At 43.5% G+C, this 24,207-nt stretch overlaps 1 protein-coding gene across 2 annotated transcripts in view; it reads left to right on the top strand.

Moving 5' to 3' along the window:
• Window positions 1–23,874, top strand: part of znf423 (zinc finger protein 423) — a 170,543-nt gene extending 146,669 nt beyond the window's left edge. For both annotated transcript variants that reach the window (XM_074677441.1, XM_074677442.1), the window contains 3 exons: window positions 7,117–7,248; window positions 9,249–9,364; window positions 22,933–23,874. In XM_074677441.1, coding sequence (XP_074533542.1) covers window positions 7,117–7,248; window positions 9,249–9,364; window positions 22,933–22,962 — 278 coding nt within the window. In that variant the 3' untranslated portion in view covers window positions 22,963–23,874. The remainder of the gene's footprint in view (window positions 1–7,116; window positions 7,249–9,248; window positions 9,365–22,932) is intronic.
• Window positions 23,875–24,207: the final 333 nt, after the last annotated feature.

Consider the following 24,207-nt stretch of genomic DNA (forward strand, 5'->3'; position numbering starts at 1 on the left):
ATGTAAGGTAACTGCTTCATTGTTAGAGCAGAGAGCATCATATAATGCTCTTTGTGTGGACCTCTGCCTCCCTTGCTCATTGAAGTGCATGTTGGAGCCCACACAGCGGACGAGGAGTAAACAGATGATGAAAATATTAACAATTACCTCACAGAGCGAGTGATAGAAACAGAGAGGGAAAATGGAAGATGAGTGGAGGGAGGGAGAATGTGTGTGGGTGTTGGATACTCGCGGGACCTCAGCACTGCAGCATTCTTCTCTCTCAGCGTGAGTGTGTGTGTGTGTGTGTGTGTGTGTGAGTGTGTGTGTGTGTGTGTGTGTGTGTGTGAGAGAGGGAGAGGGTGAGTAAAGGTGGGGGCACTCTTGGGACCCCTCCAGCACTGCAGCAGGTTGTGTGTGTGTGTGTGTGTGTGTGTGTGTGTGTGTGTGTGTGAGTGAGTGTGTATTCTCCAGCCCCCACACTACCAATGGGTCAAGCTCGCTCCCCACTCCGCAACAGCCCCCCCATCCCTGGTTGCCATGGAAACACACCTTGAGCAAGCCCCCCAGAGAGGTGCATACTCCTCCTCCTTCCGTCCACTGCTCTCTTCTTTGCTGCACTCTTTCTTTCTGCGACGCCTCTGTTGCTCTCTCTCTGTCCGTCCCGTCATCCCTCACTCCACGTCTCCCTCTACTGTTCTTCTTCCTTTCTCTCTTTCTCCTTTTTCCTCTCTGTCTGTCTCTCTTCCTCCTTCCTTCTTTTTCTTGCCACCTCTCCCTCGCTGTCCTCGCCATCAATCGCCTGGCTTGGTTTACGGCCTCAACGCCCAAGGGGCCAAACACACACACACACACACACTCTACCACTCCTTCATTGGTACACGCTCACCCTCTCCCATTTTGGGGATGGAGGGGGTTGACAGGAGCAGGGGAGGGCAGTAATGGGGGTGAGACACCCTGGGGACCTGGAGCAGCCAATACAGACACAGAGTGGAGGCGGGGGAGGGAGGGTGGAGGTTCAGGTTTGTGGGGGCACTGCACCCAAAGGAGTTTCTCAGCCAAGACTAAGAAAGGGTTAAGAGGTGTGTGTGGGTTTGTGTGTGTTTGTGTTCGCATATGTGTGTGTCCTGTGAGGCACCCAAGGGATCCATACCCCAGCACAAACCAAGGAGCTCATTTATGTTCTGCTGCATTTTGCAGGGGTCCGTGATGAGGCCAGCATGAAAATGTTTTGTGTGTGTGTGTGTGTGTGTGTGTGTGTGTGTGTGTGTGTGTGTGTGTGTGTGTGTGTGTGTGTGTGTGTGTGTGTGTGTGTGTGTGTGTGTGTGTGTGTGTGTGTGTGTGTGTGTGAGTGAGTGAGTGTGTGTGTGTGACACAGGAATGATGCCACCTGGTCCCTCTCCTTTGGTCAATTAGTGGAGTGAGAGAAAGAGAGGGTAACAAGAGAGAATAAGACTGAGGGAGCACAGGAGAGATGAGGTGTGTGTCGGTGTATGTGTTTGTGTCGGTGTAACAGTATTGATAGTGGAATCGCAATAATGAGGCTGACTGCAGTTTGGACTTTTCACCATGTATGTGTCATCCTTCCTCCTATTGTCACAGGTTTTATTATTTCCTGACCTGAAATCACGCTTCCTTTTTTCACCCAAATGTTTTCTTAGCGTCTCTCAGAGGTGAAACCTAATCAGTGATTCCACAGACACGCAGCAACCATGCACCAATTACCTTAGAATTTGTTGGTGTGTGTGTGTGTATGAGTGTGTGTGTGTCCCTCTGTTTCTCAGTCTAGAAGGAACATAGCTTTAGAGTCAGGCCAGGCTCTGTCTTCCTCTCAGTCATATTTAAAAGCTGTTTTTCTTGTTCCCTGTGTCTATCAGCCTCCCTCTCTGATGTGTCGTTTGAATTGTGTTACTTGTTGACCTGCTACCCACTGTGAAAATAATAACACAACATGGATTGTTCATGTTGACAGTTACAGACAGAACCTGAGTAATGTGGAAACTTTAAAGCAGTGTGAAGTTGACTTTTTTCTTCAGGTTCATAAAGTTCATCCAGAAAAGCTTAGGTCAGGTCTTGTATGTCATGCGGAGAAATGGAGAGACATATCTCAACTATTGCCCAACTTAACATGCAAGCTGGCATGGCAACCAATCAGGAACAGACAGGTGTGCAATTTGGGGATTGCCAGCACAACAGGATCGTGTCTTTGATTAATCAGACAGGTGGACTTACAACCCCAAATCCAAAAAGAACAACGATAAAACAGATTTTGGTAGTTTTTAAAATTCCTTTAAGCTCCGATCATCCATTAAAATTAGTGCATTGATAAAGATGAATGTGAAATCTCAGAAAATGCAATGTTTTATATAAAAATTGATGCTTTTTTTAATTCTATGCAAGCAACACAGTTCTTAAAAGCTGTGACTGGGACAAAAAAAGTTATATGATAAAAAAAAACATGTGAAGGTTAGTTTGTAACAGGATGAGACAGGGTCTAACAATGATAATTCAGAAAGAGTGAGTAACTCTGGAGTAAAGATGCAGAGAATTTCACCTTCAGTGGAAGAGACTGCATTAGCAAATGGTTCCATAATTTCAGTATAAAAATCTTCAGGGTTAAAACTAAGGAAAACTTTAGATTTTCCTAATTTACAGTAGTATTATTAAAAGATTCAAGGAATCAATAAAAATCTCTCTAAAAGCAGAAGAAACCACTATTGACAGCTGTGAGCTTCAGGCCCTCAGGATGGCACAGCGTTCAAACCATAAACGACTGTGGAGGAAATCACTGTGTGGGCTCATAGGAAATAGGAAACCATACTCTTTGTTTATACATTCTGCTGACACAGGTGCCTGATTCAGTGCTAGATAAACTGGGGTGGAGTACTCAGCTGACATATCAAAATTTGACTTCACTTTTGGAAACCTTGGGCATTACATCCCGCACTTAAAAAGGTACAGGACCACCCAGCAAGTTACGAGTGATGGTGAAAGAAGAAAAGATGATGCAACACAATGTAAACATCACCCTGTCTCAACCTTGTTGTTGCTGACACCATATAAAAAAAACCTATTTGTTTTTAATGACAAAAGCTCTAACATGTTGTCATTACACTATTGGCAATTAAATAGACTCTTTAAATAGTTTCAAACTGCCAAGATCGATTATTGTATTTTAAACCATTTTACACAATGGTTTATCGTTTTTTGTTATTGGGTTTGCAAATTGTTCCACGTGTGATGCTCATTCCTTTATTTACGTTTAACGAATATGACATCAAAGTACAATCCTAATTCAAATTAATAAGCAGGACTAAGTAGATTAAAACATGTTTCTATTTATAGTGTTTATGAAAAGGCTGAAAACAGATCTGAAACTCAGTTTGATGTCAATGAGAAAAACAGAAAAACTTGATTTTCTGTTGTGTGATAACAAACTCAGAGTCCTAACCTTCACCCTGCTTCCCTCTCTTTCACTGGCTCCTCTCATCCCTCTCTCCCCTGTGTTCTCTGTCCCAGCATAGGCCGCCCAGGGTTGTGTGTGTGTATGTGTGTATGTGTGTGTGTGTGTGTGTGTGTGTGTGCTGGTGGATCAAATGCACTCTGTGAGACAAAGCGTAACGGCAGGATGCTCTACGACTCTGTCATCTCACTATGGGTCACATACACACACACACACAGGCACACATACGGACCGGGTCTCAGAGGGGGACAGCATACAGAGACTGCGGTCCCCACACACACTGATCAAAACAATATATTTGTCAGAAAAGAGAACTCTTTCATGGGACACACACACACGCTCACACACACACACACACACACACACACACACACGCTCACACACACACAGGCTTTGGAGGCCTCTCTCCATGCCCTTGTTCCGGACAGCCCAATTATCTCTCTGCACCTCACTGTTTCCCTTCAGTTCTCTGTCTTTCTTTCTCTTCCTCTCTCCATCTCTCTGTCTTCCTCTTTTCAGTATAGTTTTTTCTTTTATCATTTCAAGCCCATATTTTCACTCCTGCTATATTTTATCAACCTCTAATTAGCTTGGTCTGTTAAGCTGATGCCTTACATTACGTCACCTGTATGTGGTGCTCCAGAATGATCGCTACGTTCACATAACGTGGAGGAGAAGTTGGGCACATGAATTCACTGAAGCAGACTGTGCTGGGATGGAGACAAAACTTCAAGATTTATTTAAAATTGGCAGCTTGGTTTGACTGTATTTCAGGGTACAAGGGATTTCATCTAATCCAGTTCTTGTGTTTACTAGTCAATGCCAAGTCAAATATGAGAATTGATAAAAATTTGAATAGTAAATCTCTACACTTGATTGCTTCTCATCAATGATCTTAAGTTTTCTTACAGTGACTAGATAAAGAACGTACTTCATTTCTGCTCCCTATAAGATTAAAGGCTCTCGTGCCACCTCAACAGTCTTCTGTTGCCGGGCTGGTTGGGTAACAGGACTGATGTCACACCTCTTCCTCTAATACCAATTATGTTCCCTCATTGTGACTTTTTTCACTTTGAACATGTTGTATGTCACTGTGTCAGATCACAAACTACAGCTACCTTTAGGATGTCACAAAAGCACGCCTATTACCCAAAGGTTGTCCATGTTCTCTGATCCTGGAGGCGTGGGAGAGTGCGAGACGCCTCCTGAAGAGAGAGTTATCCCCACAGAGGACAAAAGCTTTAAAGATGGCTTTAGAGAATCTGAACACACACACACTCACAAACATAGTTCATGGGAGCATGGACATTACTTACACACCCTGTTTCTGACTTTTCTTTTTTTTTGCTCTGCACAAATCCCACTAACTTTGAGTTATTTTCTAAAGTTAAAACAGTTTCCTCTTTAAGACATTGATGGTTTCAAAAACAAGACACTCTCTACTCGACAAGCAGAGTTACAAGATAACTAAATTATAAAACATGACAATTGATTAGAGGGCTGAACACTCCTCCCCCTCTTCCTCCGGCTCTCTCTCTGTCTCTCCGTCTCTCTGTCTCCCTCTTTCTCTCTGTGTGTCTCGCTCCATGTAACTCTCTCCTGCTGTTTCAATCTCCTAGTAAATGATAATGAACCTCTATCTGTCTCAGTGTGTCTCGGACACACTGGCGCCCCACACAACCTAGCAGCCTTTGAGCTTTGTGTGTATGTGTGTGTGTGCGGGTGTGTGTGTGTGTGTGTGTGTGTGTGTGTGTGTATGTTTGGACATGGGATGTTTTGGGATTGGTACCATGGAGCATACCATCTCATCCATATAAGCCTGTGTGACACCCACCATGCGCTTACACACATATACACACACACATGCACACACATATATGCACATACACACTCCCCCACAGCTATTGAGGCGGGATTAGGGCACCCTTGTGTCGGCCTTTGAGGCAAGGAGAGATAGGAATCTGTGTGTGTGCGTCTAAGTCTGTGTGTGTGTGTCTTTGTGTGTGTTAGTCAGTCAGTATGGGTGTCATGGATGTATGATTGAAGACGTTATTAACCCTGCGATCCCCTGCAGCTCTGCAGCTGAATTTCTGGTGTGTGTGTGTGTGTGTGTGTGTGTGTGTGTGTGTGTGTGTGTGTGTGTGTGTGTGTGTGTATGTGTGTGTGTGTGTGTGTGTGTGTGTGTGTGTGTGTGTGTGTATGATAGACTTACAGGACATGAGAAAAGTGAAAGAGAAGGAAAAAAAATTAAAATTTGTATCTGTGTGTGCATGTGTTTCCAACTCTACAAGGGGTCACAGATTGGCCTGCAGAAGACACCATCTGATGTCTCCAGGCTGCGCAGTCCTATGATGCGCATGTGTGTATCCCCACTCAGTGTGTGTATGTGTTTGTGTGTGTGTGTGGGCGACCTGGTTATTGGTCCTGTATGGTACGGTGGTGATAAGGACACAGGCCAGAGACCTGAGCACCAAGGGGTGCTTGTGTGTATCGGTATGTATGTGTATGTGTGCGAGTGTTTATGACGCCCACCTTTCATCTGGCCTTTCACCATGGGTGCTCTGATGTCACCCACACCTTCTTAAAATAAACACAAGCGCATAAACATTGGTGGAGTTCCAAGTGAGAGCAGTGAGGATGAATGGAGGCTGTTTGTAGAGATGATATGTGTGAGTCAATCCAAACAGGTCTGTCAATGATCCCTGTTTATCTTCATGTTTTAATCGGATGAACTTGGCCAAACAGCAGCTGATCAGGAAAGGTGATGAGTCCTCACCAACTGTGATGTCTGAAGGATTTTACTATAGTGGACAACACTGCCTGAGCAAAGCTATTGAAAAAGCAACCTGATAGTAAAAAAGGATGGAGCGATCAAATTCCTACAAATTGATCGGAAAGTAATTGAACAAGTGGAACAACACAGAGGTTTGGAGGAAGAAACAAGCGAAGGGAGGGATGACTTAACTGCCACTGTAACAAGGGCTGAAGGAAGGAAAGGAGGAAGGAAGGATGACTATGAAGGAGGGGTGGATCATACGTAGCCTCAGTGGGGAGGACAGGCAATTACCAGTTGGGGCAGACATGGCACTGGGACTACTGTGTGTGTGTGTAAAAGAAAATTTTAAAGAGTGCATTCAGGAAAATACTGTGTGATTCTGCTTGTGTCATAATTTGTACCTGAATAGCTTAAGTGCTAAGCTGAAGTAGTCATCCTTAAACCAATATCATTTCAGAACTAACCTTTACAACCTTTTCAAAATCAGCACAAAGATCTACGTAAGTTTGTGTGTTTGAGGTTATTAACATTCCTCTGTGTCATCCATGGATAATGTGATTAGTGCAGCTGTGTATTTGAAGAATGAAAAAGTGATATTTCAGGCGTTATGTTTGTGTTGGTTTAAGGATCAGAATAAAGACACTAAAACCTATAATCTACACATCATTCATATTTACACCTGCTATCACAGCGTGGTTCACAGTGAGCGTCTTTCACATGCAGGACCAGTTTTTGTTATCTCAGATATTCTTCACACATCAGTATTTTATTCGATAGCCTCTGTATGTGGACATTTGTCGTGAGCTGTGTATTAATGGTATAAATTGATGTCATAAGTCACTGTTTTTTCATGTTGCTTAATCCAGCCCACATATGCGTGTCTGTCTCCTATTTGCAGAGGAGGGCATCAATCACGAGTGCAAGCTGTGTAACCAGATGTTTGATTCACCTGCCAAGCTGCTTTGCCACCTGATAGAGCACAGCTTTGAAGGCATGGGAGGTACCTTCAAGTGTCCCGTCTGCTTCACAGGTGAGAGACAAACACACACACACACACACACACACACACACACACACACACACACACACACACACACACACACACACACACACACACACACACGCACACACACACACACACACATGCATTCTCATCCTCAAGGACAGAGGCACCAACAACTGCTTGGTAGTGCCCTTTCTGTTTTATATTGAAATTAGAAAAAGAGAAACAGATTTTGTGCAGCATACTGTACACAAAAGTTAGCATGCAGATTTTCAAAAGTTATACAGCATGGACAAAGAAATGTGACATAAGAAAAATAAACAAAAAAGATACAAGTTTTCATCTGTTTTTGCTATTTTCTTCCTTTTTGTGAGTCTATTTCTCAGACAACATTCAAACATAGTTGACTGGTTCAGTTTTAATCTCACCAAAACATTATAGGCATGCTTTCTTTGTGCAGTTATGACTCTGTTATCTGTAATATACAACACGAATCAAAAGCCAAAAGCTTTTTCCACCTTGCCAGATAAGGTTTTATGATCCTTATTAAAACCACAGACTGCAAAAAAAAAAATTCAAATGCGTCCACCACACATCCTCGAAGCACCAAACTGGTTACATCTCCTTACTTATTTTGGTAAAACGCAATACGAGAGAGAAACTGTGTAAACTGTGTCTCACACACAGTGCTACAGTCTCCTGCTTCACATAAAAATCGCAACAAAAACATGAAATGCTCTTGACACAATACTAGACACTTGCCTCACATTAAAACACCTTGAGGTTAATATCAGAGCTGAAAGCAAGGTTTGCACTTAAATCTTCCTAGCTCACGTTGTGGCTCAGAAATGGCTCTCCCCGGGTTACCTGCATCATGATACATAGTGTAACAGTGCTTTAATGGTTGTGAAGTCTCCAGTCTTGGCTCTACAGCAGCATCGCATTAGGAATATTCATTGTTTTAACATTTCTAACTGTGGGAGTAATATTCCAGCAGGGGGCTTCTGCTAAAGAAGAGCTGAAAAAAATTCTGTGTATGCAAAGTTCAGCTCAGCGCAATGCAGTAATTCCTCCAAACAGGACACATAGAAAGTTCAGTATTTCTTTGAAATCCTCCGGGGTGCATGAACAAAATGCTGGACGACAAAACAAGGCCAGCGTCGTTCAGAGTTCAACTCCACACCAACCAGCAGCTAAGTCTGCACCCCCCTCTCTACCCCTCTGCCCTCTTTCTCTTTCTCTCTGTCACTTCATAACTCTTCCCCCTCTCAGTTGTTGTGTTTGTCTTGTGTTGTGTACCCCCACTCCCCACCCCCCAGGTGCACAGCAGCGCTTTAAACTTTAACTCTATTCCTTGGTGGCTTATGAATTAGTAAGATGGGCACCACTCCTTTGGGGGGTTAAATAATTCAGCACTTACACACTCACAGTGAAAACCAAAAGTTTACTGAAACAAAGGGGAGTGAAAGAAAGAGAGGGAGTGTGAGATAACATTGGAGCAGAAGCTGGAAAAGAAGTGATCATTTATTGATAAATATCACAAGGTCTGCTGAGGTTAGCTCTTCCTGTTTTCTCTTATTCCTGTTCCTGCTCCCTGATCCCCTACACTCCCATCTTTACAGACCGTCATTTGTTTTGTGGCTGAAATTTTAGTTGTTTTCTTATTATCATTATTGGACATTCAGTTTTGGTTAGATCTTCTCTTCAGGTAGACTTTCCTGCTGCTTTCCAATATTTGTGAGGCATCATGGTCATCTGGAGAATCCTGGTTTTATCCAGGGTGAAACTGCTGAATATAGTAACACCATGAATTCTGTCCCCATCCTTATTTGGCTCAGCAACATAAACTTCTACAATAGTTCAGATTCATCTTGTATTTTGCGTAATGGGCAAATTCCAACCTGTTCCCCTGAGAGTTTTATTGTCTGTGGAGTTGACTTACAAGCCGTCAGTCTTGATAATACTTAGTGGTTCCTCTTCCTCCACTGAACCTTCTGTGACTGCTGCTATATTTGTCTCTTTCTCAGTGTTTGTGCAGGCAAACAAGCTCCAGCAGCACATTTTTGCTGTGCATGGTCAGGAGGACAAGATCTACGACTGTTCCCAGTGTCCGCAGAAGTTCTTTTTTCAGACAGAACTACAGGTGAGTCACTTGAACTGTGTTGCTGTGTTGACCTTAACCTGAATTTGTGTTGGTATGTCTGCATCTGTCCATCGGTCCCTCTTTTTTAAGGTTTTAATTAGTGCTGTCAGGAGATTTAAAAAATTAATCTAATTAATTACAGGATTTGTAATCAATTAATCTAATTAATCATATTTTAAAATCATATTTGCTTAAGGTCCCAAAATAAAGAATTTGAATTCCAGGACATTAAAATTACATTACAAGACATTAGAACGTGTGAATAAACAAGATGTGGACGGCAGTCCCCCCAAAATCACCCCCCCCCCCCGGTTTAAAGCATGTTGCTGACATCACGTGTGATACATTCAGGGACCGTCGGAAATTTGAAAATCTGACGAGAACACCACTTTTTCCATGTAGGACAAACGGTTTGTAAATGCCAGACATTTTAAAATAAATGTGTCTTTGAACGCCCCGCGGGTTTGGGATCCAGATTAATCTGCGTTTATTTTCATAACATGTTAATTTGTGTGTAATTAATTAATCTAATTAACACGTTAAAATGACAGCCCTAGTTTTAATACATCTCTTGATTGAAAGTCAGTACCTCCTCCCAAACTTTAAAGCTCCTGTACATTTCTTTTACAAAATCGTTCTTTCTACTGTTCCTTTATGTTTTTCTGTTTTCACCTCCTCTCAAATCCTCTGTCCCTCTCTTTCCATCTCTCCTCATGAGGTCTGAGCAGGGTTCTGGCAAGCTCCATGTCATTAGGGTCATAAGTCACTCATGAGTGGGTCCTTAGCCAGCTGTGTGCAGGTCTGTGATGATGTAAACCTTCCTGTCCTCTTTCATTTCTTCTCCTCCTATCTCTCAAAGACCTTTGGCATCAGAACATGAGACGCGGTAAAGGTGAAGTCTGTATTTTCCGAAGGTTATGCCATGCTGACTGTTGCAAGGCATAGCTGATTATTTGAAATGCAGTTTTGGGGAAGGAGCTTTAATTTTACACTTTTTGGAACCACTTTTTAAAAGCAACCTCAAAGTCAGGCCATTGTTAAAACAGGAATTGGATCTTCCCAATTTTCTTCTAGTTCTGAGTCAAATGTTGAAGTAGTAGGTGATGTGCCACTCTAACTCCAAGACTTTCCAAACATTGTCCTGAACACTAAAAACCCTGGTGAGGATATAAGATCACTGATACGTTTCAGTTTACTGGACATAAAGAGACACACACGTATGCACACACTCCAACACACACCCCCTCACATACAAAGTGGCAGTGATGTAGGGCCGGAGGTGGTGGGCATATGGCTGGCCAGTCCATTTAACAGCAGGGTGACTGCTGGACCCTGTCGGTTAATGTCCACACACAGGCCCCACTCACACCTCACACACTCCCACTCACCTCCACACACCTTCTCATTCACACAAAGTGTGTGTCTGCCACACAACTTTCTCTTTGTACTCCACATCCCAGATGGCTCTTCTCCCATCGTCTGTGAAGATCACAATGAAGTTTTCAATCAGATAGATGAATTTTTTTGTGCTTGGATTCATTACCCCTCTTCACACATTGGTCTTAATAACATAAAATAAATTCAGCTGTTTGTATTCTTCGTCATATCATATTCAAGTCAAGAGAGGACAAACTACACATTGTATTTTATTCATCTGCTGTTGACATAATGCTGTGTTATTCAGGCTCAGGATACGGTTATGTGAGCTAAAGTGTTAAAAATTCAATCTTGGAGACCAGAGTCAAAAAAGTGTGACGTCAAATGTTGTTAGAGATGTTTCAGGGGAAAGAGTTGATATAAGTTGATTCAACCCAACAACAAAAATGTTCTTTTTCTCAAACGTACACTCAGCAGAGTTTAGTCGGGTCAGATGAGTTTAATGCTGTTGTTTTCAGTCCTGCTAAGTTTAGCTCAGTTCAACTTTTTCTTATCCCTCAGCTCCTTGTACTTCTTCCTCTCTGGCTACTGCACTGTAGCTATATCCATCTTGTTACTCTTTGGTCCTGGCCCAAGTGTGTCTATGTGTGTGTGAGTGTGTGAAAACTTGCAGCCCGAGCCTGACCTGCCACAGCTCCATCGCCCCATGGGAGGGCTCTCTAAGTGGGCTAGACAGAAAGGCTGACTGGGGGAGATGGAGAGCTACAACCATGGAGGTTAATGCCACTGCTAGCTGTTAGCACATGTGTGTGAGTGTGTCTGTGTGTGTGTCTGTGTGTGTGTGTGTGTGTGTGTGTGTGTGTGTGTGTGTGTGTGTGTGTGTGTGTGTGTGTGTGTGTGTGTGTGTGTGTGTGTGTGTGTGTGTGTGTAAGTAGATGCATCTGCCAGAGAAAGTGGAATGGGGTAATTTGTGTGTGTTTTAATGAGGTGTGGATGGATGAAGAAGGCTGGTTGGCCAGCTAGAAAAGGCTTTGGCCTCTTTCAACCCCCTCAGAGGGGCCATACGATGTCCAGCTCACTCTCTCTTCCTCACACATGCACCCAAGGGCCCCTGCTGCATAGACACATCGCTGCATCATCCGCTCTCCCTCCTGATTGCACTCTTTCTGTCTCATCTTCATCCCTCCCTTAGCATAGAAAGACCTTCACTTTCTCCCCTCCACCTTTTCCATCACATACTTCCACTTCTCTGTTCACCTCATCCTCATACACACCACAGTTTTCTCTTGCTCTCCCCCTGCCTCCTCTGGTTCTGTCTTCCTCTCCCTCTGACTCCCCCCGTCTGTCCCAGAAGAACCAGCCCCTATGCATATTTTAGCCCCTCTCCTCTCTTCCTCTCTTCTGTGCCTCTCCCCAGTGCCCCATAAATAGTGCAGACGTAAGCTGGTAAATAAGAGATGTTTTGGTGTGTGTCTGCATGAGTGTGTGTGTGTGTGTGTGTAAATAAGAAATGCTGTGGCCCTGATCAGTGAGGTCCTTCTGGATCTCTCCCTCTGCTTTTACTCCCAGACTTCCACACACAAGTTTTCTTATTCTCTCTGTTTCCTTCTTTCTTTCTTTAGCAAGCAATTAGCATAGCAGTAGAAACACTGCATACATGTTTCCAAACAGTTAAATAAAGAGCACAAGAGGGCACCACTCATGTTATTTACACAGCATCCAAATACACACTGCGTGTATTGTTTGTTTGTTTGTTTGTTGGAGTTGTTTATCTCTAATAGTAGAGAGCCCTGTTGAAAATAGTCATTCTGCTCTAAATAAGTCTGGACTCCCTCCTCTGTGGTGCTCCCTGATATATTTTAAGGTTTTCTTAGAGCCCCTAGGGGGTGCTGTACTGCAGTTTCTACCCTCAGTGCATCCTCCATGCCCTCTCTTCATCTCTCATTCTTTCACTCGACCCTTGCGTCCATTGTGCTACATGATTTCCTTTAGCTTTGGTAAATATTTAAACACAGCTGGATGGGCAGATTGCCGGTCAGATGAATAAATGGATAGCTGTGAGATTTGCATTTGTTTGTGTGTTGATTCCCTCTGACGAATCTTCCTCCTTCCCAGAGTCCCTATGGTGTTGAATATTTGAGAGTTGTGCGTGCACGCAACCACAAAGACCGGCACGGATCATTTCCTTCATAGACCAGATTAAAGAACATATAACGTTTACACAGTATGGATGCATAAACAAAGGAAGAGGTTGCCCAACAGATAGGAAAGAGATGGACAAATCCTCAGCTCGACCGGCACCTGCAGGATAATTTACTTATGACAAACAAACAGCAATTTTATCTCACATTTCATCACAGTTGGGCCACTTTCCATCATCACAGAGCTACAACGGCTATCATGTCATTTTTCATATGCGGCCAGACTGGTGTATTTCCTCAGCAGGGAGCGTATGTTGTCCATATCGGGTAGATAGATGGAAATATATCAAGCTACTCCCTCAGAGTGAAAGTAATGATAAAAGTCTATATTTTGGTTGTTAATCCAGAGCGGAGAACAGTGTTGTGGACATTTCAGTGCCTGCAGTTGAGCTCAGGGCAGTGTGTGTGTGTGTGCATGTGTGTGTGTGTGTGACAAGCTGTGTTTAGTAGTCCGTCTGTGAATAATGTTGTCTTTGTCTGAAGAGCCTCACTGTCTCCCTCTAACTGAATTATGGAAAGGTGTGGATGTGGCTGCACTAGCAATAGGGTTTATTTCTGCATTTGTGTGTGTGTGTGTGTGTGTGCATGTGCTCTTCATTGTCTGGGTGTTGCAGCCAGTTGTGTGTGTTGTCTCGAGTCAAAATGTGCACTCTCTGATCTATGTATCCTTTTCCCTTGTATGCGTGTGTGTGCGCATGTGTGTGTGTGTGTGTGAATTTGATCCGAAGATCCCTGTGGCGTTCCAGGGGAGCGCACTCAGCTGCCCCAGCACTCACTGGGAGACTCTGTGTTATTAGAATGGGGACCTGGGACACACACACACACAGGCACACACAAACACACTCTCTTACCTCCCTTAATCCCTGGACTTGAAAGTATTTGCAGCAGGGGAAGACAGAAACAAAAAAAGATCCACAACAAAAGAGAGGAAAGCAAAAAAGGCGAAAAAGACAAATCCTTACCTGATTTAACAACAGCTACCCTGACATCAACACTGTTTGTACGACCAGTATCATGAGATTCAACCACTAATTCCTCTGTTCTTGTACATTGGTGAATTTAGAGTCAGACATGACCATAAATCAACAGCCATGTGTTTTGTAAAAAGTCATTCTCATTGTGCGTGTAACTGTCCTCAGTCTGTGCTTTCTCCCTCTGACCACCTGAGGACAAATTGCATACAAATTGTGTCCGTGGCTGTTAACACTGCTGGTAGTTTTGCAGCGTTCCTTGTTCCACACTGAGAATGCAAAGCACATTCTGTCTATGTTGGATTTGGATAGAAGAAAGAAAATCACAATGTGAGTCCAGTTAATCATCTGGAAATATTATATTTAAATGCCTGTGTACACCTGCATGTGTTTGCGTTTCTGCTTTGAGGAAGTCACCAGAAAACAGTAAAAGAAATGCACAGGGGGTCAGACCAAGGGAGAGGAAGAGGGGGGGAGGAATGAGTCGAAAGTTACTTGTTGCTTTGATGTGAGGTGAAGGGATGAACAGGCAGACGCCGCGAAACAAAGACAGCTGATTGAGGTAAAGAGGGAGACGCAGACAAACCGAACTGTGGACAGATACAAAGGCATTACACAATGTGAGCCAGCACCTGGAGGGCTCCTAACAGCTTGGACCATGTTCCTGTCATTTGGTTTGTGTGCGTGAGCGTGTGTGACAGGTGAACACAGGCAATGTGTCACAGAACAGGACAGACTCTGCATGGCGTTGTGTTCTATCAGCCCTGCCAAAAAACACACAGCACACACAAACACACAACGTCCAGTCACATCAACAAGTAAACCATTCAAGTCATTCATTAGTGTGGATCTGTGGAAAGATTCATAAACAATATCTAATAGCCAACCGAGTTCAACTTCCAAGGAGACAGTGCAGGGCTTTATTTTTGTTTTGCAGTTATTTAGAAGAAGAATTTAGGCTGTGCTCATCTGCACAACTTAAACTTTCATCAGAACTACTTGTGTCACCCTTCCTTTCCAACCAAGTAGAAGAATACACTGCAAAAAACTGAAATCTTATCAAGTGTTTTTGTCTTGTTTTAAGTAAAAATTGTCTTATTATACTCGATATGAGCCACTTTCAACTTATCAATCCAGAAAAATGTCTTGTTTCAAGTTATCAGAGTACAAAAATGAGGTTTGAATCGCTTGTAACCAGTAAAAAAATCTGCCAATGGAACAAGAAAAAATTGCTTGAAAATTTCCTTGAGACTAGAACAATGTCTTAGTACAAGTAACTTTTCTCTTGTTCCATTGGCAGATTTTTTTTACTGGTTATGAGCAATACAGACCTTATTTTTGTCCTTAAATAACTTTAAACAAGACATTTTTCTGGATTGGTCATGTGAATTTGGCTCATATTGAGTCTAAAAAGGAATTTTTTACTGAAAATAAGACAAAAACACTTGATAAGATTTCAGTTTTGCAGTGTAAGTGGTCACACCAAGCTCCCACTGATGTGGTGGTTTGACATTAGGAGGTATACTAAATTTAAAAAAAAATCAGATCAAATTCAGACCATCCTGAATAATAAACTAATATGGGCAAGAACTTGAAAAACACCAACTGACCAAGTGGACATGTTAACAGATTATGTTGGGATGATCTGTCTAAGGCTTATTGACGATTGACGATTGACGAGTGACGTCATTTTTGCACCTACACTCCTTCGCGCGATCCTATTCACACAGGAAATGTCTGCGCTGTGCACACTCAAAAATTTCTTACCAACCGGATGGAGACAGGCGGATAAGATGGCAGAACAGAATCTCTTAGTGGTTGAAGTGCAGAAATACAGGCATTACCTAATCATCAATTTATGCATCAATCTATTTATTGTCACATAGTTGAGAGTCACATTTTTCTGACACCATATCAATTACAAAAATGTATAACATTGTCATCTCTATGTTCAATTTAAAAGATTTGTATTGAATGTAAAAACATGATGACAATAGGAAGTGTTTGAAAAAGAAAAGAGAAAGATACAGGCATCAGTGTGCTCTTTACACAGAGATTACCATGATAACAGAGTGGTTAATATTTCATGGCGTCAAATTGCAGCCACTCTAGGCAGAGAAGAGGAATCGGTTAAAAAAAAAAAACGAAAAAAAAATCTCAGTGACAGATGTGACTTCTTAGAGTCTTGTTTAGTACTCTGGAAGATGTATGTTTGTGATACACTGCCCCCTGCAGTTTGGGAATGAACACCATTGGACATTGCGCGGGTTTTTAAAAAGCATAAAAGCCTCACGCGTTCTCTCGTGCGTCTCATTTCCGTGTGTCACGTTTGTGCAGAGAGCATAACACAGCCTTAACAGTTGGTTTACTACCACTGAAACGAAACAAAAATTAGTGAACTTTTACTTGGGAAAATGTGAATCAGTCTTTGTTGGGAATCTCAAATTTTGTATTGTGCAGTTTCTTGCATCTCCACAGATTTTCTCCAACTAAAATGGTATTTCCCTTTTTCTTAATTTGGGGCATTTATGCTTCTAATAAAAGACAGGACATTGGGTAGAGTAACTGAGAGGAAAAAGAGGGGAATGACATGAAGTAACTGTGTATGGCTCGGCCTTAAACCAGAGTCGTCCAACATGGGGACTACAGCGCAATATACAGATTTTTGTGTAATCTTTATCAAGGCCTTAAGTGTCAAATATTACAGATCTTTTCATGAGGATTCTTATGATAAACTCCCATGAATACGTATTCTCGGTCTGTGCTTTAGGGATTCCTCAGGCAAACTCATGTTCACACATTCTGCACAGTGTTGTACTGTCCTCCTCACTCTGTTTCTTCATTCTCCTTCATTTATCCCTGCCCGTCACCTATCAACCAGCCTGATTCTTTCTCTTTCTACACTCATCCATCTTCACATCTATGCTCTGTTTATCTTTCTGCCTTTCTGCCAGTTTAGGGTGCATAGTAATCAAAAACGCAGGCTCCCTAGGGACTCATGGGGATTGGGTGTGTGCAGTAATATGACAGTGACACGGAAAGCCGGCACGCTCTGCTGAGCTGTGAGCTCATGTGTGTGTTTGATCATGGCTATGCATTTATTTGTTCGTCTGTAACCTTTAAACACATTTTTCATTTACTGTGTGTCTGCTCGTGTTTTGTGTTGCACAGTGTGAGCTCATGTGTGTTCGCGCCTCCTCACACACATGGCGTACGTTCAGCGTCTTGCTGCTTTCTTTTCTTCAGAGTGTTTTTTGGAAGCTTTGTGCGTGTTTGTCTGTCTTGTCACCCATGTCTGCAGGCTTCAGTCCTCATCTGGCACTCAGCTTTATAGTCTACAAGGACCACATTCCTCATCCCTGACAGTACTGCACTCTGTGTGTGTTTGTGTGTGTGTGTGTGTGTCTTTCTGTCTGTGTGTCTGTAGGAGGGAAAATGAGAGTAATCATTCATTTTTTTGTGAACATACCCACATTTTTCTTCCTAACAGTGTGACTCAAATGTGTCATGCAGTGTTCAGGAATGATCAGTTATTTGTGCTGCAGGTGAGGTCACTTCCTGGTTTGTGTAACAGCTTCCAGCAGGGAGCCCTCACCTACGCTGTGAACCTGGTGCCGATCCATGTGTGTTTGCCTTTGACGTTGCATGTGTGTGTATGTCTGTGAATGTGTTCTCCATGCTGTGTGTGTATTTTGGGTTGTGTTTACTGGTCCAAACCTGGCTATTTGGGCCAGTAGCAACAGGAGAGGGGAAGTCCCCTTGGAGAAAGAAAGGGAGGGACGGCTCCAAACAGGACACGAACACAGAGAGGTCACCCCGGGTGGCTTTCAGGAATGAGAGAAGCAGGGATCATCACGACTTGGCTTGAAAGAGCAGGAAAAAGAAGAGTTTGATGGATCATCTCAACGTCATACACAGAGTTAAAATACCACAGGAGGAGGAGAGACAGGGAAGTAATGGGTAGAGACAGTGACGAATGCAGACAGAGGGAAATGTAGAGGTGGAAGAGGAGCAGGGAATACGTGTCGGCGGGACTTTGAGGCCTGGGGATGTGTTTATTTTCGATCCACTCCCAAGGCAGCATCCTGTCCTGGACAGGTGGGGCTAAAGACAAGCCAGGGAGCAGAGGAAGAGGGCTAAGACAGCCCATCTGCTAGTCCCAGACACACACACAATCACACACTCACACGCAGACATAGACTAGCTCTGTTGGAAGAATGTCAACTCGAGCTATAAATACACTGAAACCCAAAGAAGACCACTAGGCGACTAAGGTGATTTTTCATTTGGTGTTAAAAACAGCAATAGAGAGGGTCCCTCTCTGTCTGTCTCATGGTCTTTCTTTTTCAGACACAGCATTTGGATTACCTCCAAATACCCCCACTACACCAACACGCACACACACACACATTTGACACAAATTCACATACTGACAGAGTCCACTGACGATTGCTCTTAACACACACTCACAGACACACCGCATTGTTCCAGCAGCAGCAGCTCTTCCTCTTCCTGAGTCTGTGAGACACTCAAGGTCCAGTTGTCATCATTACACAGCGTTGTAGATCTCGTTTTGCTGAAATCACTTGGCTCATGATGAAGGACAGCACCATGTCTGGGATTGTTACACGACTCTGATCAGATGTTATAAGATGAGTTCTTCTTTCCCTCTTTGACCAGACGGCACATGCAGAAAAACATCTACTCTGCAGCACATAAACTCACATGTACAGTTTATTGAAGGTGACAGCGGTGCACCTTCATTGATCTGAAACACATCAGCCAGTGTCTTCGCTGCAGCCCAAACACACACCAGTGGTTATTGTGTAATGCAGATGTAGATGGCAGAGAGGAGCAGGATGAGGCAGATTAGATTTCTCTGCCCTATCTCTCTGTTTCCTCTGTCGTACCCTGCTCTCTATGCCCACGAGACTGTGTGTGTGCATGTGTGTGTGTGTGTGTACTATTGTGTATTCTTTGCATTTTATTCTTGGCAGTATGTGACTGTGCATGCATGTGCTCTTTTCTGCAAGTGCAAGTCTGTGAATACATTCCCGTGTGTGTGTGTGTGTGTGTGTGTGTGTGTGTGTGTGTATGTGTGTGTGTGTTCCTGGCAGTTTTGTGCGCGGGTAATGCGACAGGGCCATATTTCCCCTGGGCTCAGGGCTCTGCAGGCTTTAGCCCCGCTCTCTCTAAGCAGTTTAGGAAAAACAATGACAGGCCTCTGTATTGACTGGTCTGGTCTGGCCTGGCCTGGAAGACGGGCTGTTCTCAGTATGGCACACACACCCCCTGCTATCGAAAAACAGCTGAAGAAATGCTACATTAAAGCCTAAAACAAGATATTTCCCTCCCGTCGGATCATGTTTTGTGGATGTTTAAGGTGCCATGAGCGTATTTTCGATACTTTAACCCGGATCAAGCTCACATTTCTTCTCACATTTTTGAAAACATCTCCTTGATGCGCCTTGTTTCACGTTTACTCATCCTGTCAGCTGTTTTCTGCTCTTGTTGTAAAGTCTTACACACATCCATGAAGAAGGACTCAGTCCCTCCACTGAAGCATCTATTCAGAAACATCCACACTGAGCAGAAACAGGCAGCGTGTTTGAACACTGACCACATCGGCCCAGAGCCTCAGTTAACACAATTTTTCTTTGGAATATATCAATTACTCTGCTGTAAAGCAGATGTCACACTCTGACACACACTTGCGCGCACACACTGGAACACACACTTCTGATCGATTGCAGCTCTGCATAATCAATACAGAGCTCCCAGCGACGACGATGAAGAGGAGTAACTGGGAGGTGTCTGTGTGTCTGCCACATGAAGTGTGTTGCATCGCAGGCTGTCATCCATCTGTCCGTTACATCCCTCCTTCTCATCTCTCCCCTCTCTTCTCCTCTGGGCTGTTTCCAGCAGTCCACTGCAGTGCTCCAGGCTCCTCCGGGGAGTGACCGCAGCCTCCCTCCTTCCATCCCTCCCTCCTCTCCCCCTGTCCTTCCTTTCCATCCCTCTCTCCATCTACAAATCAATACAGCAGCAGCAGCAGGACCCAAAGAACCTGAAGGGAAACACACACAGATACACACTCCCCTCTCCTGCTTCTGGACCCTTCATCCCTCCATCCTTCCTTCTTTTTTAATCCAGAGCTGCTGATTAGCATTTAAGTTTCAAGACAAATCCACCTCAGATCCTTCCTCTACATCATCTGTTTGCGTTTCTTTCCTCCTCTTTATTCACAATTCTGATGCCCCACATCTGGCCCGATTCTTAGAGGTCATACACAAGTCAAGTGCGTGATGACGAAAGCCAGACATGGATGTTCAGTCCCCGGAAACAGGATCCAGATCTTTTTATCTCTGCCCCCCCCTTCTCTCCTCCCCTTTACTTTACTGTCTCCCGTCCTCTCCTCTCCTCCCATCATTCCTCCTCTCCTCTCCCCTCTTCTCTCCTGTTTAACCTGGTCACGTTAAGAGGAATGAGCCTGACCTCTTCTGGCCGTTAGGGGGAGTGCAGCTGATGGCGCGGAGCGGCTGAGGATGAGCGCGAGTGACAAAGTGAGAGGAAGCAGACAGAAAGGAGAAGGAGAGGAAAGAGAGTGAGAGTGGAGGGTTTTCATTCATAATGGGGTCAGTGGCTCCCAATGAGATCTGCTTCCTCACTAGAGAGGCCTTCACACAAACACACACTCACACACACACACACACATATTAACACACACGGACACTCATTTTTTGTCCTGGTCGTTATTTTTCTCATTTACTCTCCCACTTCTCCTCAACCCTTGTACTGTGCGAGTGAATGTGTGTGTTTGAGTGTGTGTTGTGACTAGATGTCTCTCTTGTGTGTGTGTCGAGGACATTAATACCCTTTGCTTTCCCCCGGACAGGCTAGCTTGGCCTCTAAAGCCGGGTGCCAGACACTCTAAAACACAGAATACACACTCCCTCTGTCTCCCTCTTACCCTCTCCAACACACACACACACACACACACACACACACATACACAATCACACACTTGCACACCAAAGGGCTCAACGAAACATGCACAGCAAGATAAGGGCCATAGAATGACAAATAAGTATTTATCAAGCCCAAACCACGTATAATCCTTCACATTTCTGTCCCCACCCGCCCCCCCTCATCTCTCTGTTCTCCTCATCCCCCCATCCCCTCCTCTTTTTTATTCTCCCATCCGCTCTTCTTTTTTGTCCCTGTTTTTTTTCCGTAGTGGGGCCTATCAGCGAGAGGGAGAGCGATTAATCTGAAAAAGCTGCTTTTAGTGGTGGTGAAGGGTTGAGTTTGGGGGGTGATGGGGGGGCGTTGATTGGGAAGATCTCACTGGGAATAGTGTGTGTTGTGTGTGTGTGTGAAGAAGTAGGGATGATAGGGAAAGATTTCATAGGGAATTTATTTGTGCACGTGTGTGTGTGTGTGTGTGTGTGTGTGTGTGTGTGTGTGTGTGTGTGTGTGTGTGTGTGTGTGTGTGTGACAGAGAAGGAGAGAAGAGAAGGGGGGGTTTCATTGGGAGAAAGCCGAATGATCTGGGGAAAATGAGGAGGAGAAAAACATCCAAGTGGAAATTTCTCTCACACACACACTCTCACACACACGAGTAAATTCCCAGAGAAATCTTTCCAATCATCTTACACACACACAAACACACATACACACACACACACACACACACACACACACACACACACACACACACACACACACACAGTTTCCCTGAGCTTTAGATGTGATGCTAGCTAAGTTCCAAAACAGCAAATCCAGATTATCAAGAGTTCAGTCCCACACTGCAGCTGATATGGAACATCCACAGAGGAATTATTGTGTGTGTGTGTGTGTGTGTGTGTGTGTGTGTGTGTGTGTGTGTGTGTGTGTGTGTGTGTGTGTGTGTGTGTGTGTGTGTGTGGTGGGTGTGGTGTGTAGGAGAAAGAGTGTATATGTGTTTGTATGTTACCATGTGTATGTATTTCTATTACTAAAAAAATGTGCATGTTTTTGCTCAGGGTTGTTTTCTACTTGTCTGACTCTCACCCTATACAGGCCTCCTATTGTGTGTGTGTGTGTCTGCTGTTGTGTACCTCCACCTCTGACGCATGCTAAACCATCATTTAGTCTCCATTCCTCCACTCTTATTCTTACCTAGAGATGGCTGCAGCGCTCCCTGTGTGCTCTCACGGCTGTTGTGAATTTTAATTTTGTAAAAAGGTGTTTTTTTTCCTCCTTTTTTTTGCATTGTGATTATGTATTGATGTGAAGTGCGCTGATGTCTTTGGAGAGATGTGAGTGTAGGCGTCTCGGAGGTATGGAGACGGTCTCTGTAAAATATTAATCACAATATCAAAAGACACGAGGGTTTCACACATCTGAATAAACAAATGGAGGCACCGAGTTCCCAAAGATAAGAAATAAAACAAAAACAGAACAAACACCTTCTGAGCGTTTACGTCTTAAACCAGGTGCTGTTTCTATAGATATACTCATGTATGCGCCATCATGTGCAAAAGTCTCACAAACATAACTGCCTATAAAAGTAACTTGTGTTTTTAAACACAGGTTAGATTTCAAAATGTTAGAAATTCTTTCAACAAACTGTGTGTCAGTGTTTGAGGACCTGTTTGTACTATTTTCTCAAATCGTACGCTCTTCAAATGTTCTTCTCCCTTAATAAAAGTCTCTCTTGTGAGACAACAATACCTCAGTACTGTACCTAGGATTTTGTGATGCGGTTTCTCGTCTGCCTGTCCTGTTTTGTCTTCTTTTCATCCTTCCTATTCTCTCTTCTCCTCTCTTGTTCTTCCTCGTCTTTCATCAGACTATGTTTAAAGCGAGGAGGCCTTGCTGTCTGTACTGTGGGAGGCAGTTGTGTTTCTGTTCTCTTCTGTTCTTTTATTGGATGGGGGTGCAAGTGGAAAGCACTATGCTCACGTAGCCCATTATTTCTCTCATCATGTGTTCTCACTTTTTCTCTCTATCTCTGCCTCTCCCTCTCTCCCTGCAGAACCACACACTGAGTCAGCACGCGCAGTGAGACCGAGGCCCGGCAGGATCTCTCGGCTCAGCCGGGGCCCCCGACCCGGAGCCGGCAGGGGACTCCCATCTCCACATCACAGCCAATCAAAGTGTCATTTGCTACTCACATGTAAAACTCTAACGATCGCGCCACTGGGCGCGGCTATTAGGAGCAGCGGGGGAAAGGAATATTAATGGGATATGCTATTAAATAAAGAAAGGAGAAAGTGGGTGAGAGAAACGGTAAGAGCCAGATGAAGGAAAGAGAGATGTGAAAAAAGGTATTGTACGTGCAGTATTTTTTATTGTCCCTGCCAACCCCACACACCAGCTTCTACCCTTCTCCCATCTTCTCTACTCACCCATCGCTCCTCAAGTCAGGCATTTTATTTTTTTTAACAAATAGAAAAGAAAAAAAAGCAGGAAAACACCCTTTCTTTTAGGATTTTTTAATAGATAGTAGAAAAGCTTCACTTTCTCGTCCCCTCAGTTGCTTACTGTATTTAACTTCATAGGAGCTGATTTCTTTGACTTTTCTTTGCCATACGCGCTTACTTTCTTTTTCATTTTTGTACCTTTTCTTTCTCGCCGTAAGTAGGTACTTGTGCTGTGTTGTGATTGTTTGTTTTGCCAGTCGTAATATTCCTGAGTTTCTTACCCCTACTCTCCTTTTTATGATTATTGTTATATATTTTTTTCCTTTTGTAATATTATGAAAAAAAGACATCAAACAAAATAAAGTGCAGAAAATCATACAGATGTTTCTTTTTTTTGGATTGGGTTTTCCAGTCTCTATGGGGGCCTATAACAGTTATTGTAAAAATGAATATCATCGATTTCAGTGCGTCTGGTCAATGACTGCTTTTTAAATGTGAATTAACCAGATTGCAATAATCTAGTACAGAAAAAAAAGATAAAACAAATAAACAAATGACAAAGAAGTTTTGTGTGGTGTGCATTTATTCACAAGTAATGAATCCATGAGCTAAATGCAGACCTGTTCAAGAAACGTGGAGCTTTTGTTTTTCAAGTGTTACCTTGTCTGCCATGTTTATTGGTAGTGTCACTGCAGTGTTTGTTATCTACAGACAATACTTCATTAAACCAGACTACCACACACCTTCACATTGCCATAATGGGCTCAAATGTGTATGTGGGCTCAAATAACGGAAATGTGTAACACAAGCCTTCTTTGCTCCAATAAAAACTATTGTTAACGTGTTTTGGCCAGGGAAGCAGGAGCACACAGAATATACAAGGAGTA

The sequence above is a fragment of the Halichoeres trimaculatus genome, unplaced genomic scaffold (assembly GCF_033239565.1).
Source record: "Halichoeres trimaculatus isolate MK-OKI-2021-1 unplaced genomic scaffold, fHalTri1.1 fHalTri1_scaffold_10, whole genome shotgun sequence".
Classification (NCBI taxonomy): Eukaryota; Metazoa; Chordata; class Actinopteri; order Labriformes; family Labridae; genus Halichoeres; species Halichoeres trimaculatus.